General features: G+C 37.7%; 3 protein-coding genes and 1 pseudogene across 5 annotated transcripts in view; 2 read left to right on the top strand and 2 right to left on the bottom strand.

Annotated features, from left to right (window-relative positions):
• Positions 1 to 18,181, bottom strand: part of LOC125801174 (zinc finger protein 271-like) — a 166,422-nt pseudogene extending 148,241 nt beyond the window's left edge.
• LOC125801484 (zinc finger protein 239-like) overlaps positions 1 to 26,272 on the top strand; it is a 236,224-nt gene that overhangs the window by 137,453 nt on the left and 72,499 nt on the right. The window lies entirely within an intron of this gene.
• LOC125801351 (uncharacterized) overlaps positions 1 to 26,272 on the top strand; it is a 56,192-nt gene that overhangs the window by 5,013 nt on the left and 24,907 nt on the right. The gene's annotated exons all lie outside the window — the stretch shown is intronic.
• LOC111197348 (zinc finger protein 239-like) overlaps positions 1,951 to 26,272 on the bottom strand; it is a 69,019-nt gene continuing 44,697 nt past the window's right edge. Inside the window, exons 1-2 of one of the 2 annotated variants that reach the window (XM_049478182.1) lie at positions 18,149 to 18,248; positions 1,951 to 6,302 (exon numbers count right to left, since the gene is read on the bottom strand). In XM_049478182.1, the coding sequence (XP_049334139.1) occupies positions 5,329 to 6,183 (855 nt within the window). In that variant the 5' untranslated portion in view covers positions 6,184 to 6,302; positions 18,149 to 18,248 and the 3' untranslated portion in view covers positions 1,951 to 5,328. Of the gene's footprint in view, positions 6,303 to 18,148; positions 18,249 to 26,272 lie in introns of those variants that run through there. The other variant, XM_049478183.1, reaches the window with a different exon arrangement.

Below are 26,272 nucleotides of genomic sequence, written 5' to 3'. Positions count from 1 at the left end.
GGTTTTCTAAAAATACGTGAGAACAGTGAACAATTGTGACTAATTTTATATGAGCTATGTTTTATACACCCCTTTACTGTTTGGACTTTTGTTTTTAGGTGTTCATTATCACAAAAGACAATGAATTAGTCACAAGCATGCATGTTTTTACATTTAAAATATCTAAAAAACATTGAGTTAATTTATTTCTTATTCCAAACGAAACTGATTTTGAACTGTAACAAACATGACTGTTTTTACATTTAAAATGTTACAAACACGTGAATGTTAATTCATTGCTAATTCCAAAAGAAAATTGAACCATATATAGGCATGATAATAAAAATGGAATTGAATTAATTCGTTTCATGCTTTTTTTTAACATATTTGATACATTATCTTGATTATGCATAATCAACACAAGTTGTGTAAAAAATTACACATTTGTGAGTTCATTAGCCTGACACATTTAGTGTGTAAAATTGGATTACACACTGGATGTGTCAGAATCAACACAACATGTGTCGTCTCTGAGCACACTCGCACAATGTGTTAAAATTCAACACAGTCTGAGTCATTTTTGACACATTTTTTTTTAGAGTGTACGTAAAAGACTTCCTAAAATCAAACTTGGGTAAAGGGAGGAACTAGAACAGTTTGTGATACAGGGAGGAAAAAAGGAGGAAAAAAATTGGAGCAAGCCAGAGCTCAGGGTAAAAACTGGCATAAATTTATTTTTATGCAAACTAAGATCCAACACTGAGTGACTGTAGACAGGTGTTTCAGTTTCATTGTCCAACCCCGGTATGTCCCAAATGTGTCTATAAACTGGGTATAGGATATATATGATATCTCAATAAATTTATATAAAACATATTTTCTTTTTTTTGTTTTCAGCTCAGAAAGTCCTTTTGTAACGTTTGTAATAATACTTTTTATTATTTTAAGTAATGTCTTTTTTCCCACAGATCTTTCAGACACATCCCATGTAAAAATGTCCCCAGAGCTCGTCAAGCTAGTCATACGGTTAGCTTATTAGAATAGGCAGCAGTGACTTCATTTAACTCACAATAGAAAAAAGGGCAATTCTGTTTATACTCTTTTTCCTAAAGTTCATATTAATACTTGTAAAGGGTTAATCATTTAGTGGGTGTTAACATATGAACAGCTCAGGCATGAGGGATTGTGGTAGCTGCCTACCGTTTCATACACAGCCAGTCTATCTCTGCTCTCTCCTACTGGTATGCAGATTAGCTAAGTGTCAAACGGTCAGGTTGTTACCGTCATTTAATGGTCCATATTATGTCAATTTACATTTGAGATTTGTAGGTATAAACATACACATATTCACACACATATTTTTTCACAGTTTATTTTTTCACCTGCATATCCGATTAGCCTAAATTTTACCCTGTATATTTAATTCCCAGCGCCAGAGAGCTTTATTTTCGTGATAAATATTTCTTAAAACTGCATTGACACTAATGTGGTGACGTGTTTGTGTGTGTTGTGTTGGTACATGTAGATCAGGTGCAGCAGTGCTGCTGGGGTTTTTAAACACAGGGTTTACAAGGTAAAATTCAAGCACTTTCAAGCACTTTCAAGGCCCATTTTCAAGTTTTTTTCAGCACCTTTGAGCAAAGTGGTAAATTAATGATAACGGTGATATCTCAAAACTGCGATTCAGCGATAATCAATATATTGCAAAACTATTCTCCACACTTCACAGCGACTGAGCTACTGAGAAAAAAACACTTCTATGTAAGTAAATAGCAGGAGTTAATGGATTTATTGGTGTCAGTTTCACACAAGTTAAATACCAATGTTCTCAAAATACTGAGTATCTCAACATAATGTGTATCCAATAAATTTCGTTCCACTTCATGATTGAAAGATTATTGATCTACTGTTCGAATTATGATGTATCTGGCATGATACGTCATAAAGAAGAAAAGAAGATCCAGTCCAAAATTGTAGTTCCGTCAGATTTTATTCAAAGAATCTTCTGAGCAAAACAGTTTTTTTGGATACATCAAAAATTGAGTAAAAAGATTATTGAAAAATGAATTGAAATAAAAAGGTGAAAATAAGAGGAAAACCCCAAAGGTGAGAAAAGTTGGGGTTTCCAGAGTTCTCGGCTGTGTGAACAGGACCTGTGGCTCTGTAGTCCCTCTCGGGAGAAGCTCTCCCGCCCAACTCTACTCTTCTTCCTAGACAGAGTCTAATAAAAACAGGCATTCGCCTGGCCTCAGTCTAATAGTGTGTGAGGAGGCTCCTCACACCCCCCGGATCCTGATACTGATAAGCAGTTATTCATCCTATACGTCAGCCGAGAACTCGGTCACCCCAACCTTATCAGACTATAGATTACATGTACAGAAACTCATGGTTCCGCTGGAAAAAATCAATCATGCTAAGTTGCAAGAAAAACGGCCTTGCTTTGAGCACAAGGACACAATATACATACATTCTAAGTCACAATGTGAATCATCATGAATCGTGCTAAATGCTTGAATAACATACTGATTAAGTGAAATGCTGATTTAGTTACACACAAATTAACCCTTTAATCAATGAACAATGAACATAGTAAGGCAAAACTCCTCCGTATTCTTACACACTTGTTAATTCTTCACAAAAAACAAACAAAAAAATCATATATTTATGTTTGAAGCCCAAAATGTGGCAAAAGTTTGAAAAGTTCAAGGGGGGGCCGAATACTTTTGCAAGGCACTGTATATAGTGGTTGCTTGAATGTATGTTTGGCTGTGTACAAAAGCTTTTGGCTAAATGCTTAAGTTGAAAGAATAGATAAGATTGCAGATCTTGCAATATAAAAGCCTTTTATTGAATCACAGATATGAATATGAGTAAATACATAAGGTGATGTAAAACAACGATAATAGCTGGTACTGGATAAAACAATCAATAAAGTAAATGGATTAGATATTTTTAGTACCTTTAGAGATATAAAAAAAACCCTTTAGCAAAACGATACCAAATAAGGAAAAGATAACAGAGTACATAACTTTAGCAACACAACACAACCAAATATCCCTGTAGATTAACTTGCAGATTTTTAATCAGACTGACTGAACCATAGACCAATGAGAAAACCAGTAGAGCAGGGGTGTCAAACTCATTTTGGCCGAGGGCCACATTGGCATATTGGCTGTCCACTGAGGGCCAGATGTAACTTATAAATGTAATAAAATGTAATCAAATGTAATATAAAATGAATGTAATTACTCCTTAATGTTAAATAACTCTCAATATACTATTTATTCAATCAAATATTACAGTTGCATGGAAAAAATGTTTGCTTGTTGCTCTATTAACATAAATCCTTTTAATTTGTCATGTTATGAAATCCAAAAACTCCATCAATCAAGAACCAAACTAGTCAAGTGAATAGAAATGACATCAAATAAGTTCTATTAACTTTGATCAAAACGTTTGATACTGAAATAAGGCTTAATAAATATAAAATTAAAAAGAACATGTGGTAGATTTAGCATTTCCTCAGATTTAGCAGTTCCTCATACAACCACTAGTCGGAGCTGCAGCAGCAGCAGCACAAGCCCGCAGTCTTTACTGAGTCAGAGCTACAGCCCAGCCACAGGCTACAGGGCTCAGCTGAGGCAGTCTGGAGCGTTTTTACAGTTTTTAAAATTCTTCTGTGTAGAAAATAAAGATTTTAACCCCACTAACCGAATAATACAGCTCTCTACAGTTCATCTTTCAGCCCAAGCAGCTAAGCAGTCGTCACGGAGTCACTGCTCGGATTACATTATAAACAGGTCAGTTAGCGCGCTGCTAACCTCAGGATGTTTATAACTACGGAGTTTAGTGAACATACCACGGCTGCAAGGTTAGACTGTTGAAGGCTACTGAAGACTAATTAAAGGTTATTGGAGGTTACTGAAAGGGTTATTGGGGGCAGAAATCAGTAAAGGCTGGTTAGATAAGTGATTCACGTCCTCGTCCTTTGCTGAGGTGAAACTGTGACTAGCGCTGTCACAGTGATGTTTATTAACGTCATTAAAACAGATTTTGTCAGCTATTGTCTTATAAATATTTACACAGAACTTATATCTCTCCTAACAAGCGTTTATTTTGGTCAGTAACACTCTTCGTAACACAAAAGTCATACCGGTCTTTCACCTTGAAGCACAGCCGTCCGTCTGCATCAGCTTCTCTTTTTCTGGACATTATGGGATAAACGTTTGTATGTCTCAATTCCACCCGCGAAGTTACGCCTTCCCTCCGGCAGGGTTTCCACATCAATGACTACACTGCCGTGTAGTGGCAGTAAGCCGTAACTAACCACGGGTAATACAATCGACAAGCATTGTGGGAAATGTAGTTTTTGGTCAAAGAACGCTTCTGACCTATTTATTATAGACACTAAGATCTTACAAGCTCTCGCTTGGATGTGGCCACATTTGGCCCGCGGGCCTTGTGTTTGACACATGTGCAGTAGAGGGAATCAAGGATCCTGCAGTCTTACTGCTGCATAGCCTGCTGAGTGTTGCTTTCAGTATGGAAACTACAGCTAGACCGTTTTTTTTTTTTTTTTAAACTCTGAAAAGGATTTTGTTGGCCTTTTGTTGCAAGCTAAGAATATTCTCTACTCCTAAGAATACTCTACTCCTTTAAACTACGACATCTAAATTTTAAAAGACTAAGTAATGCTAATCTAACATCTGGAGCAAACACTGGCAGTGCCCTCGCTCCAACTACAAACTACAAACGTGGAGTGGAGGAAAAAATAAAGAAAGTTTTTATATGTAAACAATTGAGAATGTGTTAAGGCTGTAAATGACATAAGTTGACCAAATGATCATTTCCTACTTATGGCAAAGCATATTCAATTTTTAAACCTAAAAATGTCCCAGAATGATAAAATCCTCACTTTAGTTTATTATTAGTTCTAAAGCTAATGCTGAGATTTAATATACGATTTTACTCTGAGCTAGCATCATCGCTTTATTATTTATTCAGCATATCACTGAAAAAATTGTAAAAATGTATGTTCCTAGTTTATGCTGTTAGTGGTACCATTTATGATTCTGTGTGTAAAAACTTCTTAAAACACAACACTAAGTGTTGAAGAGCTCTGCAGGCATTAACTAATGTAGGTATACAAACATACATAAAAACACAGCATGAAATTCAGTAAACATCATCTCTGGATAAGATTAATTTTTCTGAACCTGTAAAAAGCCATTTTTAAATGAAGTTCTTGTAACAGAGTGAAGATTTTGTGCATGATGAGGTGTTTTTGGCTGTCTGAAAGATTTAAGGTTTGCATTTTTTATGGCAGAGGAACAGATTTGGGATACTTTTCTATCTTTTGTGAATGCACTGATGTAATATAAGTTCACTCTGTAAAGTAAAACTCTTCCCACAGTCTGAGCAGTGATATGGTTTCTCTCCTGTGTGAATGCGCTGGTGCAGTTTGAGATGACTCTGTTCAGTAAAACTCTTCCCACAGTCTGAGCAGTGATACGGTTTCTCTCCTGTGTGAATGCGTTGGTGTATTTTGAGATTACTCTGTTTAGTAAAACTCTTCCCACAGTCTGAGCAGTGATACGGTTTCTCTCCTGTGTGAATACGCTGGTGCAGTTTGAGAGTACTCTGTTCAGTAAAACTCTTCCCACAGTCTGAGCAGTGATACAGTTTCTCTCCTGTGTGAATGCGCTGGTGTATTTTGAGACTACTCCGTTCAGTAAAACTCTTTCCACAGTCGAAACAGTAATACGGTTTCTCTCCTGTGTGAATGCGCTGATGCAGTTTGAGAGTACTCTGTTTAGTAAAACTCTTCCCACAGTTGAAACAGTAATACGGTTTCTCTCCTGTGTGAATGCGCTGGTGAATTTTGAAAGTACTCTGTTGAGTAAAACTCTTTCCACAGTCTGAGCAGTGATACGGTTTCTCTCCTGTGTGAATGCGCTGGTGAATTTTGAGAGTACTCTGTTGATTAAAACTCTTCCCACAGTCTGAGCAGTGATACGGTTTCTCTCCTGTGTGAATGCGCTGGTGTCTTTTGAGATGACTCTGTTTAGTAAAACTCTTCCCACAGTCTGAGCAGTGATACGGTTTCTCTCCTGTGTGAATGCGCTGGTGTTTTTTGATATCACTCTGTTTAGTAAAACTCTTGACAGAGTGCTGATATTTCTCCATGTTGGGACTTGGCTCCATCTGTCTGTGAAATGTAGCAAACAATTTCTGCGTTTTCAGGAGATTCTTCTGGATGGCTTGTGCTTCACCTCTTTCAGCAGTTTAACACTGTTCTTTATTAAATATCCTGGTTGTTTATTCTGGAAAAACAAAGAAAAAAAATTTGTGTATTAAAATAAAAGCAGGTCAATTAACCAAAAAGAATTACCTACATTAGTTACACTATATGGAGAAAAATACTGGGACACCTTCATACTACAATAAAGGCTTCAGTACTTTTATCCCATTATAAATTCACAGACATTTTAATATGTAGTTGTATCTTGACTGTCAGCAGGCTGCAGCTGCAAAATGTATGTAGCAGAAACACTGCTGCTGTCCTGAGCACTGAATACAGTGTTATACTACTACTTTAGTAGTATCACACTTTACACTATAATCCATACTACTAAAACTTGAAGCTCGGCTGCGCTCCGGTCCACACCTAGAACCTCCCGCTATGAAGCCGAGCGGAGCGCAGTGCGGCCGAACCGAGTTCCTCGATTAGGCTCGGCCCTGATGCAGAATTTTAGATTTTAGATGCAGAATGAGCACACCTGATGCTTCCACAAGTGATTAAACAGGAGAGATAGTTGAGGGAGGCAGGTCTAATTCAGTGGTTCGGCTTTCAAAGGTCTGATAAACTTCAGCTTGCTCCCAATTGTGCCGGAAAGTGGAGTTGACTAGCAACGGTAATGCATCTAATCTGTTCCACCACCTCAAGCAGTTTCACTACACACAATATCTTCCTTATTCTGGCTGAAGCACTTATGTAGTTTATGTTGTATCTAAGTTATTTATAGTTGATATAGGTTTGTTTATTTGACGGTGATATCGTGTTCCTTTTATATAAATGAAGGCTTTCTGCATTCTTTATCCTGGATGAGGCACTTTTGTTTTGACCTGTTAAATATGTTAACAAAAGAATAAGAAGCTCTGCCTCTGTTGTAATGTAAAGTTATTTATATTGGTAAAATGTAAATAGGTTATTGGTTTGTGTTTGACAGAGATGTCATGTTTTTATATTGCTACATGCAAATAAAGGTGAGCATTAATTCATTCTGACCATTTTTTTATTTCTAAAGTATTATACAGTTTTTTATGAGAGGAGGCTTTAAAGACAGTAATAGGTACAGATTTCCATTGCAGGGATTCCTAACAGTTTTTCTGAGGCCTTCCAAATATTTATATCGATATCGAAATTATATTGTATCGACCGAAATTAAGGAATGTATCGTGATATAAATTTTGGCCATATCGTCCAGCACTAGCTGTAAATATGTCATACTGCTCTAACAAAGTGTATCTCATTTTATCTTATAAATATCTTTATAATTTTCTGACTTGCAGTATATCTCTACCCCTCACCTTTTATAATCAAATATTTAGTTTTTCAATACAATAATTTCAGTGACCGGAAGCAGAAAAAGCCTGTATTAAATGTATATGCTTGATGAAGAGTCTCGACCTACCCCTTCCTGTTTTTATGTTCTAGAAATTAGATAATATTACTTTTTTTATTCAGGTGTAGGACCATTTATGGGATAATTTATCTGCATACAATCACAGCTCCAGAAATGACATTAATCTGTTTTAATAAGGCAGTATGCCATAAATATCGTAAGAAATAATGTTGCCAATATTTTTGAATATCATGATTTATATTACCCTGAAATATGGAGCCATATCACCCACCCCTAATTATCACATTCAGGGTAGTACTTAAAAATTCACACTTTTCATTTCCTATTATATATCTTCTAGAGACATTTTATATATGTATATGTCCAGTATAATTTATTTTACTTTAATCCTGCATATATGGAGTGCATTATTACCCAGCAAAAAGCTACACATCGGCCCTTCGTGGGCTAAGTGCGGGCACTGTGGGCAGGGGCTAGCCCATTAAAATTCCAAACAGGCCCAACATGGGTTTTCTGTGGGCAGCCTGTTCATTGGCTGGCCCACTCAAATCCTATAAAAGGCCGCTGTGGGCTAGCCTAAACTGGTCCAGTGCATTAATGCCCCTGTAGGCCCAGTGTGGGAATTATTTGGACAGCCAACACTTTGATGCGCCCACAAAAATCTCATGCAGGGCCACTGTGGGTCAGCCCTAATTCAGCCTGCACCATTTACACACTGTAGGCATTGTGGGTTATATGTGGGCAGCACGCACACATATGTGAGCATGCCCACACAAATCCTATGCTAGGTTACTCTGGGTCAGCCCAAATTTACCATACAATATTTTACAATCTGAAAGTTTGTGTCATAACAAGTTCATATGAAGGGTATCTGAATATTTTTTATTGTTTTTGTCTGTGAGAGCTAGGTAGATTAGCTAGCTTAGTGGATAGGAGCAACACTGTGTGAAATGTAGTATCAGCTCTGAAAGATTTTCTAAACCAAAAGTGGAGAAAAATCAAGGTACCACAGCAGAGTTGTGCAGAGACCTTTGGAGGGACACACACACACACATAGTAACATCTCTTATTTTTCAAGACATATACTGTATAGCTATACATTTTTATTTATAAAAATATTTTTATTTAATATTTTGGATAGCTACGAATTTGCTCCATGGTGCTGATTCATAATCTCACCTTTATTATTGGTAGTGCTGATAATAAATAAATAAAAATATTAAATTATAAATGTTTTTGTGCTTGACTATACACTTTGTGTAAGCCAGCAAGGTTATAAAAGTTACATATTTTTTTATTTTTGCATGTGATATTTAATTAGCCAGTTAAGCTAAGGGAAAGATAGCCAGTTAAGCTAAGGGAAAGATAGCCAGTTAAGCTAAGGGAAAGATAGCCAGTTAAGCTAAGGGAAAGATAGCCAGTTAAGCTAAGGGAAAGCTAGCCAGTTAAGCTAAGGGAAAGCTAGCCAGCTAAGCTAACGGAAATATAGCCAGCTAAGCTAAGGGAAAGATATCCAACTAAGCTAACGGAAATATAGCCAGTTAAGCTAACGGAAAGCTAGCCAGTTAAGCTAAGGGAAAGATATCCAGCTAAGCTAAGGGAAAGCTAGCCAGTTAAGCTAAGGGAAAGCTAGCCAGTTAAGCTAAGGGAAAGCTAGCCAGTTAAGCTAAGGGAAAGCTAGCCAGTTAAGCTAATGGAAAGCTAGCCAGTTAAGCTAAGGGAAAGCTAGCCAGTTAAGCTAAGGGAAAGATAGCCAGTTAAGCTAAGGGAAAGATAGCCAGTTAAGCTAAGGGAAAGATAGCCAGTTAAGATAAGGGAAAGATAGCCAGTTAAGCTTAGGGAAAGGTAGCCAGTTAAGCTAAGGGAAAGATAGCCAGTTAAGCTAAGGGAAAGATAGCCAGTTAAGCTAAGGGAAAGCTAGCCAGTTAAGCTAAGGGAAAGCTAGCCAGTTAAGCTAAGGGAAAGCTAGCCAGTTAAGCTAATGGAAAGCTAGCCAGTTAAGCTAATGGAAAGCTAGCCAGTTAAGCTAAGGGAAAGATAGCCAGTTAAGCTAAGGGAAAGATATTCAGTTAAGCTAAGGAAAAGATAGCCAGTTAAGCTAAGGGAAAGATAGCCAGTTAAGCTAAGGGAAATATAGCCAGCTAAGCTAAGGGAAAGCTAACCAGTTAAGCTAAGGGAAAGATAGCCAGTTAAGCTAAGGGAAAGATATTCAGTTAAGCTAAGGAAAATATAGCCAGCTAAGCTAAGGGAAATATAGCCAGTTAAGCTAAGGGAAAGATATCATTTTAAAAAGTTTTGGTATTTTTGTGAACCTGATATCCTGATATCGGCCACCTCACATGTTTATAGAATGTAACTACCAGTCACACACAGTGACTGTAAAGGCTATTTATGTTTCACCATGAATAGCCTGAAGAAATTCAAATTCAAATAACTATCACTATATAAGAATCACTGTAATCAAATACAGTCTGCAAATTTCTCTAAAATTAAGCATTGTACATGAAAAGACACTAACAGATGTAGTATTTACCTGACTGCATTCTCATATCTCTATATTATCATTTTAAGAGGCCGTGAGAAGATCAATCATGCCACCACCAAAGGATGCAGAGATCGAGCAGGTTGCAAAGGTTTGGCTTTGGAATGCACGGGACCGTTCAGGTGGACGGAAGCATCGTCTCATGCAGTCTCTTCAAAAAAAATAGTTAATTTATGATCTATGCTATATTAATGCATAAACAATATTCATTTTTGACATTATGATTAACTATATCTGTTCTATTTATGTAAAGTACATCTATTTTCTCCTTCATTATTATTGCTGTGAGATAAAAACCTTAATGCAAAAACTAATGTTATATTCAATTAGAATTTTTTTTTACTGGTTTGATTGGGATGACATTTTGGTTCCAAGTCTACAAGCAAGAGGAATAAAATTAATAATAGAGATCAGGGGTGGGTTTCCTGAAAGCTTCGTTACGCTAAGAACTTCGTTAACTCGTACTTAAGATTGATCGTTAATTAAAGAGTGTTTCCCAAACCCGTGCATAACTAAAGTACTACGTAAACTCGCTCGCAGATTAACGAGTGCCCTCACCCAGTCGTTATTCTTAAGAGCTTCTTTAGGGGATCTCTACTTGCAGTTCATTACCTTAAACACCAGGGACCGCCAATTTTGAGGGAGAAAAATTATAATTTCCCTGCTTGAAGCAATTATATTATGTTACTATTAATTATAATCAATTATATATATATATATATATATATATATATATATATATATATATATATATATATATATATATACATATATATATATATAATTATTATTATAATAATTAATATTATTATATTATATTATATTATTATATTATTTCCCGTGTCTGTGGGTGCTCCGGTTTCCTCCCACAGTCCAAAATTCAGGCTAATTGGATGTCGGATAAAAATTGCCCCTTAGGTGTGAGTGTGTGAGTGGATGTGCCTGTGTGTCTGTCTGTCCTGCGATGGATTGGCGGCCTGTCCAGGGTGTATACTGCCTTCCCCCCGATGCCGGCTGGTATAGACTCCAGCCACCCCCCCCCCCTCCCCCCGCGACCCTTAACGGATAAAGCGGTTGACGATGAGTGAGTAAGTGAGTGAATGAGTTATATTATATTATATCATATATTATATTATATTATATCATATATTATATTATATTATATTATATCATATATTATATTATATTATATCATATATTATATTATATATTATATTATATTATATCATATATTATATTTTATATTATATTATATTATATTATAATGCCAACTTTCTCTGTGTAGTCTAACTGGGCATACTGGAATTGACCAATCAAACCCATAAATTATTAAAAATCCAGATTCCTGCAGATGATGCTCACGGTATAAGCAAAGCTGCAAAGTCACCAAGTCCGTGGATTCTGTAATCAGGCTGTTATGTGGCATACACACACTTATATACACTTCCCACCAGCCCGGGAATTACAGCACAATACAATATATTTCCATGCTATTGGGAAAATTCCTGGTACTGTAGGTCCGGTGCAGGCATAGGCGTAGGAACCGGGGGGGATGTTAGAAACAGTTGGATTTGTCCCCCCCCAAAAATGACATCAGTTCGCTCAGATCAGCTGTATTATTAATGAGGAGACAGACCGGACCAATCACGGAGCCGGTTCAGGTATTAAGTCCCGCCTCTTAGTAGAAACAGCCAATCAGCTTGCTGGTTTTGCGGCGCGCGGAGCAGAGGCAGTTTGCTGTTGGGGAAGCCCCGCCCCCTCGCTGTGAGATTAAGCAGCGGGATCGGGATGCAGCAGCTTCAGCTGATTTTAAAACAGAGATGGATATACGGAGTTTTTACTAAAATAAAAAAGGTAACGATAGGCTAACCACGTAAACTGTGATGATATGTTTCTGATAGCTGGTTAAAATACACGTCTCTGAATCAGCACACAGATTAAACTCACTGTGATTAATAAACTGCAGCTGTGAGAGTGAGTTAGTTTATCTTTGGAATTAGCTAGATTGGGAGTCAAGGTTAAAGAAAAAAAATAAACTATATATGTAATGTTTCCCTGTACCTGATCAGCTAATCACTTTCATTTTCAAACTGTTTATTCATTTAGGATTACAGGACTTAGCTATAATGAACGAAAATTAATTTAGCTAACTAGTTATCTAGAAGCTGGATGTAGAGGATAGCCAGAACTTAGTACAGTAGTTGGTAGTTTAAAGCAGTTTCTTAACCCCGATCACTGCCCTAAACTAGTGTTTTCCACCTGATCCAGCTGATCAGCTAATAAACATTTACTGAGTTTACCTGTTAAAATCCTTTAGCCCCCTATGGAGCCTAAATTAATCATGTATATCCACCAGAGAGAGCTCTAGAATATGCAGAACATTGTTAATATGCAGTAGAATATGCAGAACATTGTTAATATGCAGTAGAATATGTAAGAACTGGGTTGAGAAACACTGCTGTAACGTGACTTCTGTTCATTTGTAGTTCACAGTAAGACCACTTATCCTGACGTTTGTAAAAATCTCTATGAAACGTAATTACATTATTTTACATAAAAGGACACCATCTTAAGAAGAGCTCTCAGTAGAAAAAAAATAAGAGTGCAGGAGAAAATGTAAATATACGACAGAATTGACAATATTATTTTAAATATTAGGTGATAACTGATATTTTTTGTCATATGTATATAATTCAGACATTGCATGCATAATTTTTCTAACAACAGTAACTGTAATGTGGAGTAACATGTTTAGGTTGTAAAATCACCTTATAATAATAATAATTTACTTTTAATTAATAGTAATTTCCACAAATAGTGTTCTAGGAAACTATTGGGTGGGCTTGGCAAATGTGTCCCCCCCAATATCAAGCCCGCTCCTACGCCCTTGGGTGCAGGGGACGCCTGCAGTGTCTTTACTCACACCTACACGTATTGTAAAGGGTATCGGTGAATGTGCAGGTAATATTTAATATTATTCTTTATTTAGGTGCTTCTAACCAGTGATGTCAGTAACGCGTTACTTAATCTGACCCTTTTTTTCAGTAACGAGTAATCTAACGCGTTACTATTTCCAATCCAGTAATCAGATTAAAGTTACTTATTTAAGTCACTATGCGTTACTCTCTCTCTCTCTCTCCACCTCACACTCACACACACACACACACACACACACACACACACACACACACACACACACACACACACACAAACACACACACACCGCTCTTCCCCAATCACACGCGTCTCGCTTTCTCCCCTGTCTCTCTCTCTCTCGCGCTCGGCGTGTCTTTAGTTTCCGCCCGTTTTCGTTTTCCGCCAGTTCTCGGCGCCCTATCTCTTTATAAAGGCGTTTTTTTTTGTGGCCGAGTCCCAATTCACTAGCCAGGGCAGCGGTCTGCCACAAATTTGATTGGCAGAGGAGAGCATTTAAAGATTTTACACCACACGTGATTGGAAGTTCACTGCGCGTATACCGTAAAGACAAGAAAAGTTCCGGTGCTTTAAATGAACACTGTCAGAATTAAATCCTTCTCAGTAGTTGGGTCCGGTATGGGTCCGTATTGGACAACGTCTGGGTCCGGACCCGGACCCCAGTCTGCAAATATGTGATCCCTGGTCTAGACCATATACACGGTTCTGTTTTATAAAACCACTCCTTGCTGCCCTGCTGAGAACAACAGGTTCAATGTTCAGTTTTACAGTGTTAAATATGTAAGGTCAAGAAAGACTTTCTTTATTTTATATATTTTTTATAAAAACAAGTATTTATGTTTAGTAAAATCAAGAAAGACCATATTTTATTTTTTATAAAAAATATATATTTATGTTAATTTTTTTATTTTTATAAAAAAAACGTATTTTTTAGGAAATAGTTCAACTTAACAGAGATAAATTGTTGCTGTTAAAAATGCATTTTCCAATAAAGGGAGTATTGGCAAAACTGGTTATAATGTTTATGTTAAGGCGGCGGGAGGTGGTGTCTGCAGCTGCTGAAAATAACTAATAAAGTAACTTGTAAAGTAACTTAGTTACTTTTAAAATCAAGTAATCCATAAAGTTACTAAGTTACTTTTTAAAGGAGTAATCAGTAATCAGTAATCGGATTACTTTTTCAAAGTAACTATACCATCACTGCTTCTAACCAACATTGTGGCCGTTCATCTGGGCAAACTCTGGGGTGTGTCAGCTCGCAAATATATAAATACCAGTCAAAAGTTGACACGTCTCATTTTTTATTTATTTATTTTTTTTACATTGTCGATTAATATTAAAACTATGAAAACTATGAAAACAATTAATTGACGCATATGGAATTATCTAGTTAACAAAGAGGTGCATGGCCTTCAAAATCCCCTGACCTAAACCCAACTGAGATGTTGATTTAGGATGAGCTGGAGCTTTACAGTGTGTGTGTGTGTGTGTATATTGAAGAGTTAACGTTTATTATACCTTGGGTGTGTTGACAAATATCCTTCAATAATGATTACTTAACTTTAGCATCTATAATTACATAATCATTGTGTGAAACCTTGTATTTTATATGCATTAATATAGAAGATTATCCAATCCTCACATTGTATTTTATACACATTTATATAGAAGATTAACCAATACTCACAATATATATTCTTTACACATATAGTTAAACTTTGCTTGATCAGGCATGTGACTAACACAGACTCTATTATATGACAAACTAACCCACATGATACATAAGGCATTTACTAACACATAGGATCTATTGTATGGCGGACTAACCACGCGCCGCTAACACATTAACATATAACATAAGAAATCCATTGTGTGACTTGTTTAGCTCACGCTTAAGGCATTTTGGTCACTGCATGATCCTAACTAACGGCCATCAATCATCGACTGGTGCACTCTGTATGAACTAAATTGCTACAGAGGAGGCTCTTAGACCAAAGCGGCCTTCTCTGTGTGTGGGTGCCTCCCTAAACCTGCAGCTGCTTCAAAGCGGGGAGTGACGCACACGCACACAGATAATGCCACAATGTTCAGTTCTGGCTGGACACAGTCAAGGCCAAGCACTAGTGGTCCAGTCAGACACGTGAAACGGATTACTAACACATGAAATTATGCATACTAACATGAGATGATTTTAGCAATGCCTCATCAGCAGGTTTCACGTCATTTGGGGTATAAAACATGGAGTCAGATCAGAGGGGGCTCAGAACTTTTACTATTTGATGGCTGCTAACTGTCTTGTATGTACTGGTTCTCCTGAATTCAGTATTTTGTAATAAATACTTGATTTGCTTTCAACTCCACTCCACCTGTCTGCAACTCTCTCCATCAAAACGAACACGCAGGGGAGTTGTACCCCGGATGGTGGATGGGGGTAACCCCTCTTTCATTTTCTTTTTACAACAATATATATATATATATACACACACACACCGGAACAATAATTATTTTTATATTATTAATAATTATAATAATAATAAATTAATATTATTATCAATATTACTATTAATAATATTAGTACAATATCTATTAATATAATATATATGTATATTAACAATAATAGTTTTAAAAAAGTTTAATGTTTATTAAACATTTATATATAAACATATGACTTATTTATTTAGCCATATGTATCTGTAGGAGTATTTTATTAATGCCAAAGTACATCCTTTTGTAATTTAAATTTCAAAATATGTATAATATTGATGATTACAACACTTTTTTACATTTTTAGGGTGTAATACTGAATAAATACTGCATAATAATCGATATTTGTGGATCGATTGAGTGCGCTGTTTCAGGGGGGGAGTCAATAAAGACGTTCTTTAACCTCCTTTGTTAATTTTCACGTTGCGAAGCTCTTTGGGAAACACTCGCAGAACTGGCTCGTTATTTACTCACGTCATTCGTTAGTTCGTTCGTTATTCGCTAAGGTTGTTCGTTTTCGGGAAACCCACCCCAGAGGCTTTGTTCCAGTAGCAATAATAGTATCAGTTTATTATTCATCTACTACATCAGTCTAGTGCATTTAAGTATTTATTCAAGAATATGATTTGCTGTTTTTATTGATGTTTATATATATATATATATATATATATTTTTTAATTTAAGTTGTATAATTCTTTGTTATTTTGTATTATGTTTGATATTTATATCATACTGTTTATTATAAATACTGTTTTTCAAATGGAGATATTTATGCAGTACATGTTTATCTACATGCTAAAATATAAATTTGGGATTTAATTTACTTAAATACTGTTGTGTGTTGTTTATATTTTATACATGATACTTTGTAATAAATGTATTAATTTACTATACACTTTAAATTGTGTTATTTATTTAATTGTTTTACAGCCAGTTGCAAAAAATGTCAAAGTGCCAATAGCACAGCTTTAAATTTTCTTTCTTGAAAAGTGTTCTCTGTTCAATATTGCACAGTTCTAAAAATTTGGGGCCACAATTGGTTTTCCGCTGAGGGCATATGTGTGTGTGTGTGTGTGTGTTTGTGTGTTAGTGTTAGAGCTCTACAAATCTCTGTTGGCCCAATGTGCAAATACCCATTGGTCCGATTTGGGCTGCCCATATGGGGGCGGTACCGCACCAACCTCATTGGCCCAGTGTGGGCATGTTTGCTGGGTTGTATCATGACATTATTCTCACCAAACAAAATCACATCATAAAACATTTTACTATTGCTAACACATTTGTAAATCTGTACATAAAAATACTGTGTGGAGCATGCACCATGTTTTTTTAATGCGTCACGAACAATGTAGAAAAATACTGAAGAACAAAAGCAGTTTTGTTAAAAGGATACAGCAACTGGATATAGGGGCACATTACATTATTTTTAAAGGTAAGTTACAGTTTAGCCACCTTTACCTTATCAAGCCAATGCTAGCGACCTAGCCAAGCTAGCTAGCAATTCCAAACATCACATACTACCAACAGCGTGAATGTCCTAAAAACATGAATTTGTTATTAGTTGTTGATATATAGCCTAAATGGTAGGATAATGTGTACACAGTTTGTAATGGTTAATCCTTTTCGTTATATAGTTAACTTTAACCGTTAGGTGTGTTATTCTGCTATAACACCACTGGGTCATTTTACAAGCTAATATTTTAGGGTTTTTTTCTGTCAGGATGAGTGAGGCAGGCTGTGTGGTGAGGACCAGGTCGATATGATTACTCATCTATCTATCTATCTATCTATCTATCTATCTATCTATCTATCTATCTATCTATCTATCTATCTATCTATCTATCTATCTATCTATCTATCTATCTATCTATCTATCTATCTATCTATCTATCTATCTATCTAATTAATTTAAACACTGATTAATATTTTTTCTTTCTTTTTTAAAGAGCATAATATAAAATATTTCAGCATGAAAGCTCATATTTGTAATGTGTAACAGCTTCCTATATCATAACTACATCTCTGCTGTTTGTAACAAATCAAACCGTGTGTAAATCGGATATAAAATGGTAGAGTGGTGATTATTATAGATGTATTAAACACCTTAATCAGTGTAAATTAATGCTCTGGGGAATCGCTAGAAGCGCATTTTCTTTATTTGCGTAGTTTTGGCACTAATTTAGCTCCATAGGTGGAGTGGAGACAGCGAGGCACCGAAGGACAAAAAAAAAATGACGTTGTAAAAATACTGTGGGCTCTGCGACACTTTGCAGAGCACAAGCGCAACGACAGGGAGGCAGAGAGACAGCGACATACTGAAGGAAAAAAAAACGGACCCCAAATAGGATCCTAAAACGCTCCCATTGTGGAATCGTTCACTTCAAAGAGCCGACGCTTAGAGCTGCATCGTTCTCGAACGACACATAACTGCTGAGCAGAGCTAGGAGAAGATCCAGTGCTGGTGGTGTAAATGCTGCACATGCTGAAGGTGGTGAAGGTGGTGTTGGTGTAGGAGTGAATGTAGAACAGCGTGTTAAAGAAAGAGAGAGAAACTTCTCCATACCTTCTGTAGTTCAGCTGATCCTGCTCTTCCTCCTCAGGCGCTGCGAAAGAACTGCAGAGCCCGAAGCTCAGCCTCACTCGGGTTATGTAGAGCTCCGCCCCCTCCATATCACATTACACCCCATCACCGCGCTGAATGGAGCTAAACAGCTAAAACTCATTTAAAACAGCGTAGAACTACTTCTATGGGGCTTTTCTTTCATTTTACAAATTAGAATAAAGTATTTCACTAAAATAGGAAAGAAAATATTTTTAATGTGATACTCACGAGTGGTGGCTTCTAGCCATTTTTACCCATGCACTTATATACTGACTACGCCACTCCCGTTAAAAGGTGGGAGAAACCCAAAAGGAATGTGAAGCCCTCCCCCTTCACAGATCCCGACTGTGTTAAAACAGTCTATAGAGGCAGAGTTTGATATCAAAAATACTTTTATTCACAATCATCAAAACACAAACATAAAACCCACAATGAATCTCCACTGAATTGGTTGACACGGACAATACTTGGCTTTAGCACATGAACACCAGTTTTGGATGGAATAAAGCAAACCAAAAATAAAGGATCCACAAACCCCACAGCTTAACACTACACTGCACACCACACCAAACAAACCATAATGGGGAGGACTAGCTTGGATTCTTTCTTTGGTAACTTCAAAAATACTGTTCAACAAAACACACTAGATGAAAAGAAACTCCTCAAGTGTGGCAGTATTAATGGGGGGAAAAAAACACAAATTTACTGAAACCAATGAAAAAAGAAAATAAACTAATTAAATTGAACCCAAAAAACAAAGAATTACAAAATTAAACAAAACTTAGCTACTACAATAAATAATGCAGAGTCATAGCCAGAAAATGCAAAAAATAAATAAATAAATAAAAAGCACCCAAAAAAAAAAAAAAAAAAGAAACTAAAGCAATCAATACAGAAATTATAAGGAAAGAAATACAGAAACTATCCAAAAAAAACCCCATAATTGTACCATCAAAAACAGTAGAGAACCATTAAGAAAACAGTAGAAATGACATTAGAAAACAAGATTAGAAACACAGTAGAAAACATCAGGAAACAATAGAAAACAGTGGCCAATATCCTCAACTTTCAGCCATGCACACGTCCTGCCAAGACACACATAATTATTCAACATTTATTTATTTATTTGTTCATTAGCTCAACCAAATTAAAAATGTTACATACCCTTGCCGTCTTGAGAGAAGCACATGGAGGGAAAGGGAAAATCAGGAGCACCCCAGCCTTCTTGTGAACTTGCACAATGAATACTAAAAACCCAGTTAAAAAATATACATAATATATAATTTTACTACAACCCAAAACAATACAGACCTTAAGGTACTTGGAGTGTAGTAAAATAGCTAACTTGTACAACTGTGTACAACCACTGCAATACACAACATACCTCTTTCCAATGTATGATGAGAGTCAAGTGAAACAGCAGCACCTGCCCAAAACAGTTCTCTGCTCTGTCTCCACTCCTCTCCAACATGCACACCAACAGCAGCTAAATCATTAAAACACTGCACTACCCAGCAACACCTACACAACACAAGCACTTCATAAAATCAACCAGTGATGCGTTACTGTAATCTGACCCTTTTTTTCAGTAACGAGTAATCTAACGCGTTACTATTTCCAATCCAGTAATCGGATTAAAGTTATTTATTTAAGTCACTGTGCGTTACTCTCCACACACACACACACACACACACAAACACACAAACACACAAACACACAAACACACACCTCCGCTCTTCCCCAATCACACGCGTCTCGCTTTCTCCCCTGTCTCTCTCTCGCGCGCTCGGCGTGTCTTTAGTTTCCGCCCGTTTTCGTTTTCCGCCAGTTCTCGGGCGAAAACTCTTTATAAAGGCGTTTTGTTTTTGCGGCCGCGTCCCAATTCACTAGCCAGGGCAGCGGTCTGCCACAAATTTGATTGGCAGAGGAGAGAATTTTAAGATTTTACACCACACGTGATCGTAAAGACAAGAAAAGTTCCGGTGCTTTAAATGAACACTGTCAGAATTAAATCCTTCTCAGTAGTTGGGTCCGGTATGGGTCCGTATTGGACAACGTCTGGGTCCGGACCCGGACCCCAGTCTGCAAATATGTGATCCCTGGTCTAGACCATATACACGGTTCTGTTTTATAAAACCACTCCTTGCTGCCCTGCAGAGAACAAGAAGTTCAATGTTCAGTTTTACAGTGTTAAATATGTCAGGTCAAGAAAGACTTTCTTTATTTTATATATTTTTTTATAAAAACAAGTATTTATGTTTAGTAAAATCAAGAAAGACCATATTTTATTTTTTATAAAAAAAATGTTTGTTAAGTTAATTTTTTAATTTTTATTTAAAAAAAAATATTTTTTTAGGAAATAGTTCAACTTAACAGAGATAAATTGTTGCTGTTAAAAATGCATTTTCCAATAAAGGGAGTATTAGCAAAACTGGTTATAATGTTTATGTTAAGGCGGCGGGAGGTGGTGTCTGCAGCTGCTGAAAGTAACTAATAAAGTAACTTGTAAAGTAACTTAGTTACTTTTAAAATCAAGTAATCCATAAAGTTACTAAGTTACTTTTTAAAGGAGTAATCAGTAATCAGTAATCAGATTACTTTTTCAAAGTAACTATACCATCACTGGATATCACAGATAAGTATAAGCTGCTACAAAAACTAATTAAAAACATTACCTTCTCTTGCTGCTGCTGCTGCTGCTGCTGCTGCTGCTGCTGCTGCCCAAGCAGTAATGGAGGCCAGGTACTCTCCCCACTAATGAGCTCACCTGCAGCTCCCCTCGTCACCGTCTTTTTATTCTTAAAGGGGCAGGTTGCCTATTAGCCCTCAACCCTCCCAGGTCCTAGTGCCCACCGGCTACATTAAAATAATTAAAACTGCAGTTTAAAAGCTTTAATATTGATCTCTGCAGGTCTGAAACAGTTGATCTTGTTCTGTGTTGAGAAAATTAGTAAAATTTTCAGTCTCAAACATTTTCTAAACATCAGCTTTATTCGCCAAGAGTGTTTACACACACAAGGAATTTGTTTCCGGCTGTTGTTACCTCTCTACAATTACAAACAACACAATATACAGAGAAGACTATGAAGACAATAAACAACTTCATTATAGATGAGTAAAGTGCAGTTGCAGTATTATACAACATGTATAAAGTGCAGTATGGCATGTAAACAACAGTAAACAGCAGCTCAGTTCTAGTTATTAATACGTTTGATGGCGATTGGAAAGAAACTTTTACTCTGTTATGGCGTCATTTTACTGCCAATAGTCGAGAGTGAAGTTTTTGAATGCAAGAGCCTATGTCATGCAGTGCTCACGCATTTTATTTGCTCACGTGTAAAATAGGTGTGCTCTCACAAATTTACCATGCTCTCTCTCAGATTAACTCTCCTCTTGTACGAATATGCGCGCGCTCCCTCACTGCAACAAAGCTGACAAAGGTCTCCAGCCAATCAGACGTGGCAACAGGATTTGACCAATTAAATGCATAATGCCCCTTTTCTGCCTATATTTTACACATGAGCAAATAACATCCGTGAGCGCTGCATGGAGTAGGCTCTTGCATTGAAAAACACTCTCGACTATTGGCAGTAAAATGACGCCATAACAGTGTCTGTTTGATTTTGTGCAGCGCCTGCCAGAGGGTAGTAGGTTAAATAGTTTGTGTCCAGTGTGCGGGGTCTGTGATATTTTTTTCCGCCTGGTTTCTACCGCTTGTTGTGTATAATTCTCGGAGGGTGGGCAAAGGAGCACCAATAATTTTTGTTGCTCTATCCAGCACTCTTTGCAATCTGCATATGTCCTGTTTTGTGGCTGAACCGAACCACACTATGATGGATGTGCTCAGGACAGATTCAATGACTGCAGTGTAGAACTGTTTCATCGGCTCCTGTGGCACACCGTGTTTCCTCAGTTGACACAGAAAGTACATCCTTTGCTGGGCGTTTTTGAGGATGGAGCTGGTGTTGGCCTCCCATTTTAGGTCCCAGGAAATAGTAATTCCCAAGAACCTAAAGGTAGTAAAAATAAATAATTGTTCTAATTTAAAGGGCCTTTATTTTGAAACAACACATCGTAATGTCCTCTTATTAGGTGAGAAGGGTACTTCAGACTTGGAAAGGCATTAAAAAAATCATATGCAAATAACAGTTTTAAAACTAAATATAGCCGCAAGCGGCAATCATCGGGTTCAAGCACCAACTGGACGATGGTGTCTAATGGAGCATAGGATGGTGAGGTGTAAGAAGGTCTAATTCAATTAGAGGCACATCTAATGAAGTTTGTAGAATATTCATCATGTGATCTACAATTAGTCAAAATGTGTCTACATGTTTTGTTTATTGATCAGGAGTAATACAAATTACATTTTAAGGCTTTTCCTTTAAGGCTTTTAACATATTTTAACTAAGGGTTCCAATAATTATGGAGGGCGGTGTACCTCCTGCCTGAGTTCCGTAGCTTTGGAGTGCATCAGGGAGTAACTATATCCAAAAAATGTGATCTCCTGGAATTGCCAGAACTATTATTATTATTATTACTGAACTATATCAGTATTAGTTAAGGACCAGCTGGGAACTGTATTTCACAGTAATGGTTTTAAGTGGATTTTTTTTTTGTTTTACTTTCAGCTACTAATAATTTTATTGTTGATCATTACAGTAAAATAGTGAGTTTTCTATTAAATTACCAAGCTAATCAATGTTATTGGAAAAACACTAGTAAAATTCCACTTCTTACCTGACCTCTCTCTTTAAAAAAAAACAATTCTTTCTTTTTAATTTTAATATTTTTACAAGCGGACTTTTATTTTGAAACAGGTGGATTTGTCCCCCCCAAAAAATTATATCCTTTGGCTCAGCTCCGGTGTACAATAGGGTTCATGCACACAGGGGTGGTGACGTATATCCGCTACAATCTCAGCCAGCTCAGCCTCTTCCGGTATCCACACAGTTGTGTTGAATTTAGTGAAGTCGCGATAATGTCTCAGGCAAAAAAGTTCAAGTTTCAGCTAACTGACAGCACTACGGTTGAACATTGCTGTGTACCTTTGTGTCAGGCCTCTACTTAGTTTTCATACATTTCCCTCCGATGCGGAAAACCGGCTAAAATGGATTGTTGCTATCCGGAATGAGAACTTCAGTCACTCCGCATACCCGCGTGTGTAGCCGGCATTTTAAGAAAGAGGATTTGCGTGAACCAGAGTTCAAGTCTGGACGGCTGTTAAAGAAGGGAGCGGTGCCGATGTTGTTTGAGTGGAACAATTTCTCTGTCCCACTTTCACGACCGGGGGGGACGGATGCACTCCTCGGGGACCACGACTACGCTTCTGCTCCGGACCCCGCTGCTGTCAACTTGGTTCTGGAAGAAAACCTGCTTCTTAAAGAGGAGATCCTCCAGCTGAAGAAACAAATAGAGCAGCTTACTCTGGAGCATCGCTTTGGCATTCACCGCTGTTGTAGAAAAGAAAATGAAAGGTGGGTTGACCCCCACCTCTCGTCCAGGGTACAACTCCCCTACGTGTTCGTTTGATAGAGAGTCGTAGACAGGCGGAGTGAGGTTGAAAGCAAACCAAGTATTTATTACTGAATTCAGGAGAACCAATACATACAAGACAGTTAACAGCCGTCCCAGTAGAAGTTCTGACCCCCCTCTGATCTGACTCCATGTTTATACCCCAAATGACGTGAAGCCTGCTGATGAGGCGTTGCTAAAATCATCTCATGTTAGTATGCATATTTTCACGTGTTAGTGTTCAAGTTTCACAGGTCTGACCGGACCACTAGTGTTTGGCCTTGATTGTGTCCAGCCGGACAGTGTGGTATTGTTTTAAGAATTGACTGGTTCCAGTCAGACAGTGTGATATTGTTCCAGGAATTGGACAGTGCCGCCCCCCCCTCATTCATGTGCGCGCGTCCTCCTCCCGCTTTGGTAGGTGAAGGACTTTGCACGCACAGAGAGAAAGGGTCGCACTGTTCGTCCCGAAGCCTCCTTTGTATCAATTTAGTTCATCCAGAGTGCACTAGCTGATGATTGATGGTCGTTAGTCAGAAACATGCAGTGAACGAAATGCTTCAAGCATGAGCTACACAAGTCTCATATGTTATACAGGTGCTGGTCAACGAATTAGAATTAGAATAATAGTGCAATAATGAAATTCTTTGAATGCATTTTTTGTGCAGAAAGCAAATCAGGTGTTCACCGCACCTGTCCTACTCGTTAGACTAATCACAGAACTCGTTACCTGGAAAAAAATTTGCTCAGTTGAGCTTTCCAAAAGGCCCATTTAGGCCATTTAACTGTGACACTGTTGTTTTATTGAATTAGAATAATGGAGAAACCGCTTCATTGAATTAGAATAATTTTTATTATAATTACAATCATCACTTTCTCAGTATTTTGTGGCTGCCCCCTTGGCTTGTATGACTGCCTGAAGTCTCCGCGGCATCGATTTGACCAGCTTGTCGCAAGTTTCCGCACTCACAGCTTCCCAGGCAGTGGCGATGTTCTGCTTCAGTTGGTCCAGCGTAGTAGGCTTTCTGTCGCGAATTTTCTGCTTGACGATGGCCCAAAGGTTTTCAATGACATTGAGGTCAGGCGAGTTGGCCGGCCATGCCAAAACTTCAAGCTGTTTTTTAGTGACCCAATCTTTGGTCGACTTTGCCGCATGAGCCGGTGCAAGATCCTTTTGAAATATGAAGTCTTCTTCGCCGAACTGTTCCTCAACAGTCGGAATCAGGAACGTTTCCAGAACATCTTGATATACGGCAGCATTGACAGTCTTCTTGAGGAAGCAGAGTTTCCCTACACCTCGAGCGGACATGCATCCCCAGACCATAACGCTCTGGGGAAACTTGACGGATCTTTTCACGCACTCGTGGTTGTAGGTTTCGCCACCACGACGCCAGACACGAGGACCTTGGTCACCGAAGGAGATGCAGAAGCGTGATTCGTCACTGAAGACCACTCGTCTTCAGCAGTCCACTCGCCGTGTTCTTTGGCCCACTTCAGCCGTTTCTCCATTTGTTTCTTGTTCAGCATCGGTTTTACTGCTGGAACGCGAGATTTGAAGCCGAGTTCGCGCAGACGACGGTAAGTGGTTGATCTGGAGACGTCAGCGCCGGTCTGCTTGTTCCACAAGTCGGTGAGCTCGGAAGTGGACTTGAACCGGTTGCTGACTGCGATCTTTCTCAGCTGCTTGTTGTCGCGAGCAGAAGTTTTTCGGACGCCGGAACAGTTGGTGCGCTTGCTGCAGTTTTTCTTGAGAGCTTTGCAGACGGAAGACTGGCTGATGCCGAGCTGCTCAGCAATTTTAGTTTGGGTCAAGCCTTGTTGGCGAAGGGCTTGAATTTGAGCCACTATTCCGGTTGAGAGGTCGCGCTGCTTACCCATGATTGATTTTACAACTTAGAAATTCTACTCAACCCTGACTTTATACTGCACAGTGAACACTCTTCACAGAAAACAAAAATTCGAGCATTTATTCTAATTCAATGAAACGGTTTCTCCATTATTCTAATTCAATAAAACAACAGTGTCACAGTTAAATGGCCTAAATGGGCCTTTTGGAAAGCTCAGCTGAGCAAATTTTTTTCCAGGTAACGAGTTCTGTGATTAGTCTAACGAGTAGGACAGGTGCGGTGAACACCTGTTTTGCTTTCTGCACAAAAAATGCATTCAAAGAATTTCATGATTGCACTATTTCAAATTATTCTAATTCGTTGACCAGCACCTGTATGTTAATGTGTTAGTAGCGCGTGGTTAGTCCGCCATACAATAGATCCTATGTGTTAGTAAACGCCTTATGTATCGTGTGGGTTAATTTGTCATAATAAAGTCTGTGTTAGTCACATGCCTGATCAAATGTTTTACTATATATGTAAAGAATATATTGTGATTATTGGTTAATCTTCTATATAATTGCGTGTAAAATACACTGTAAGTAATAAAAATGATCAAATATAATGTGAGTATTGGTTAATGCATATAGAATACAAGGTTTCACACACTGATTATGTAATTATAGATACTAAGATAAGTAATCATAATTGTAAGATATTTGTCAATACTCCCAAGGTAAAATAAGTA

This window comes from Astyanax mexicanus, chromosome 4, assembly GCF_023375975.1.
Source record: "Astyanax mexicanus isolate ESR-SI-001 chromosome 4, AstMex3_surface, whole genome shotgun sequence".
Taxonomy (NCBI): Eukaryota; Metazoa; Chordata; class Actinopteri; order Characiformes; family Acestrorhamphidae; genus Astyanax; species Astyanax mexicanus.
This window is presented reverse-complemented; position numbering and strand designations above follow the sequence as displayed.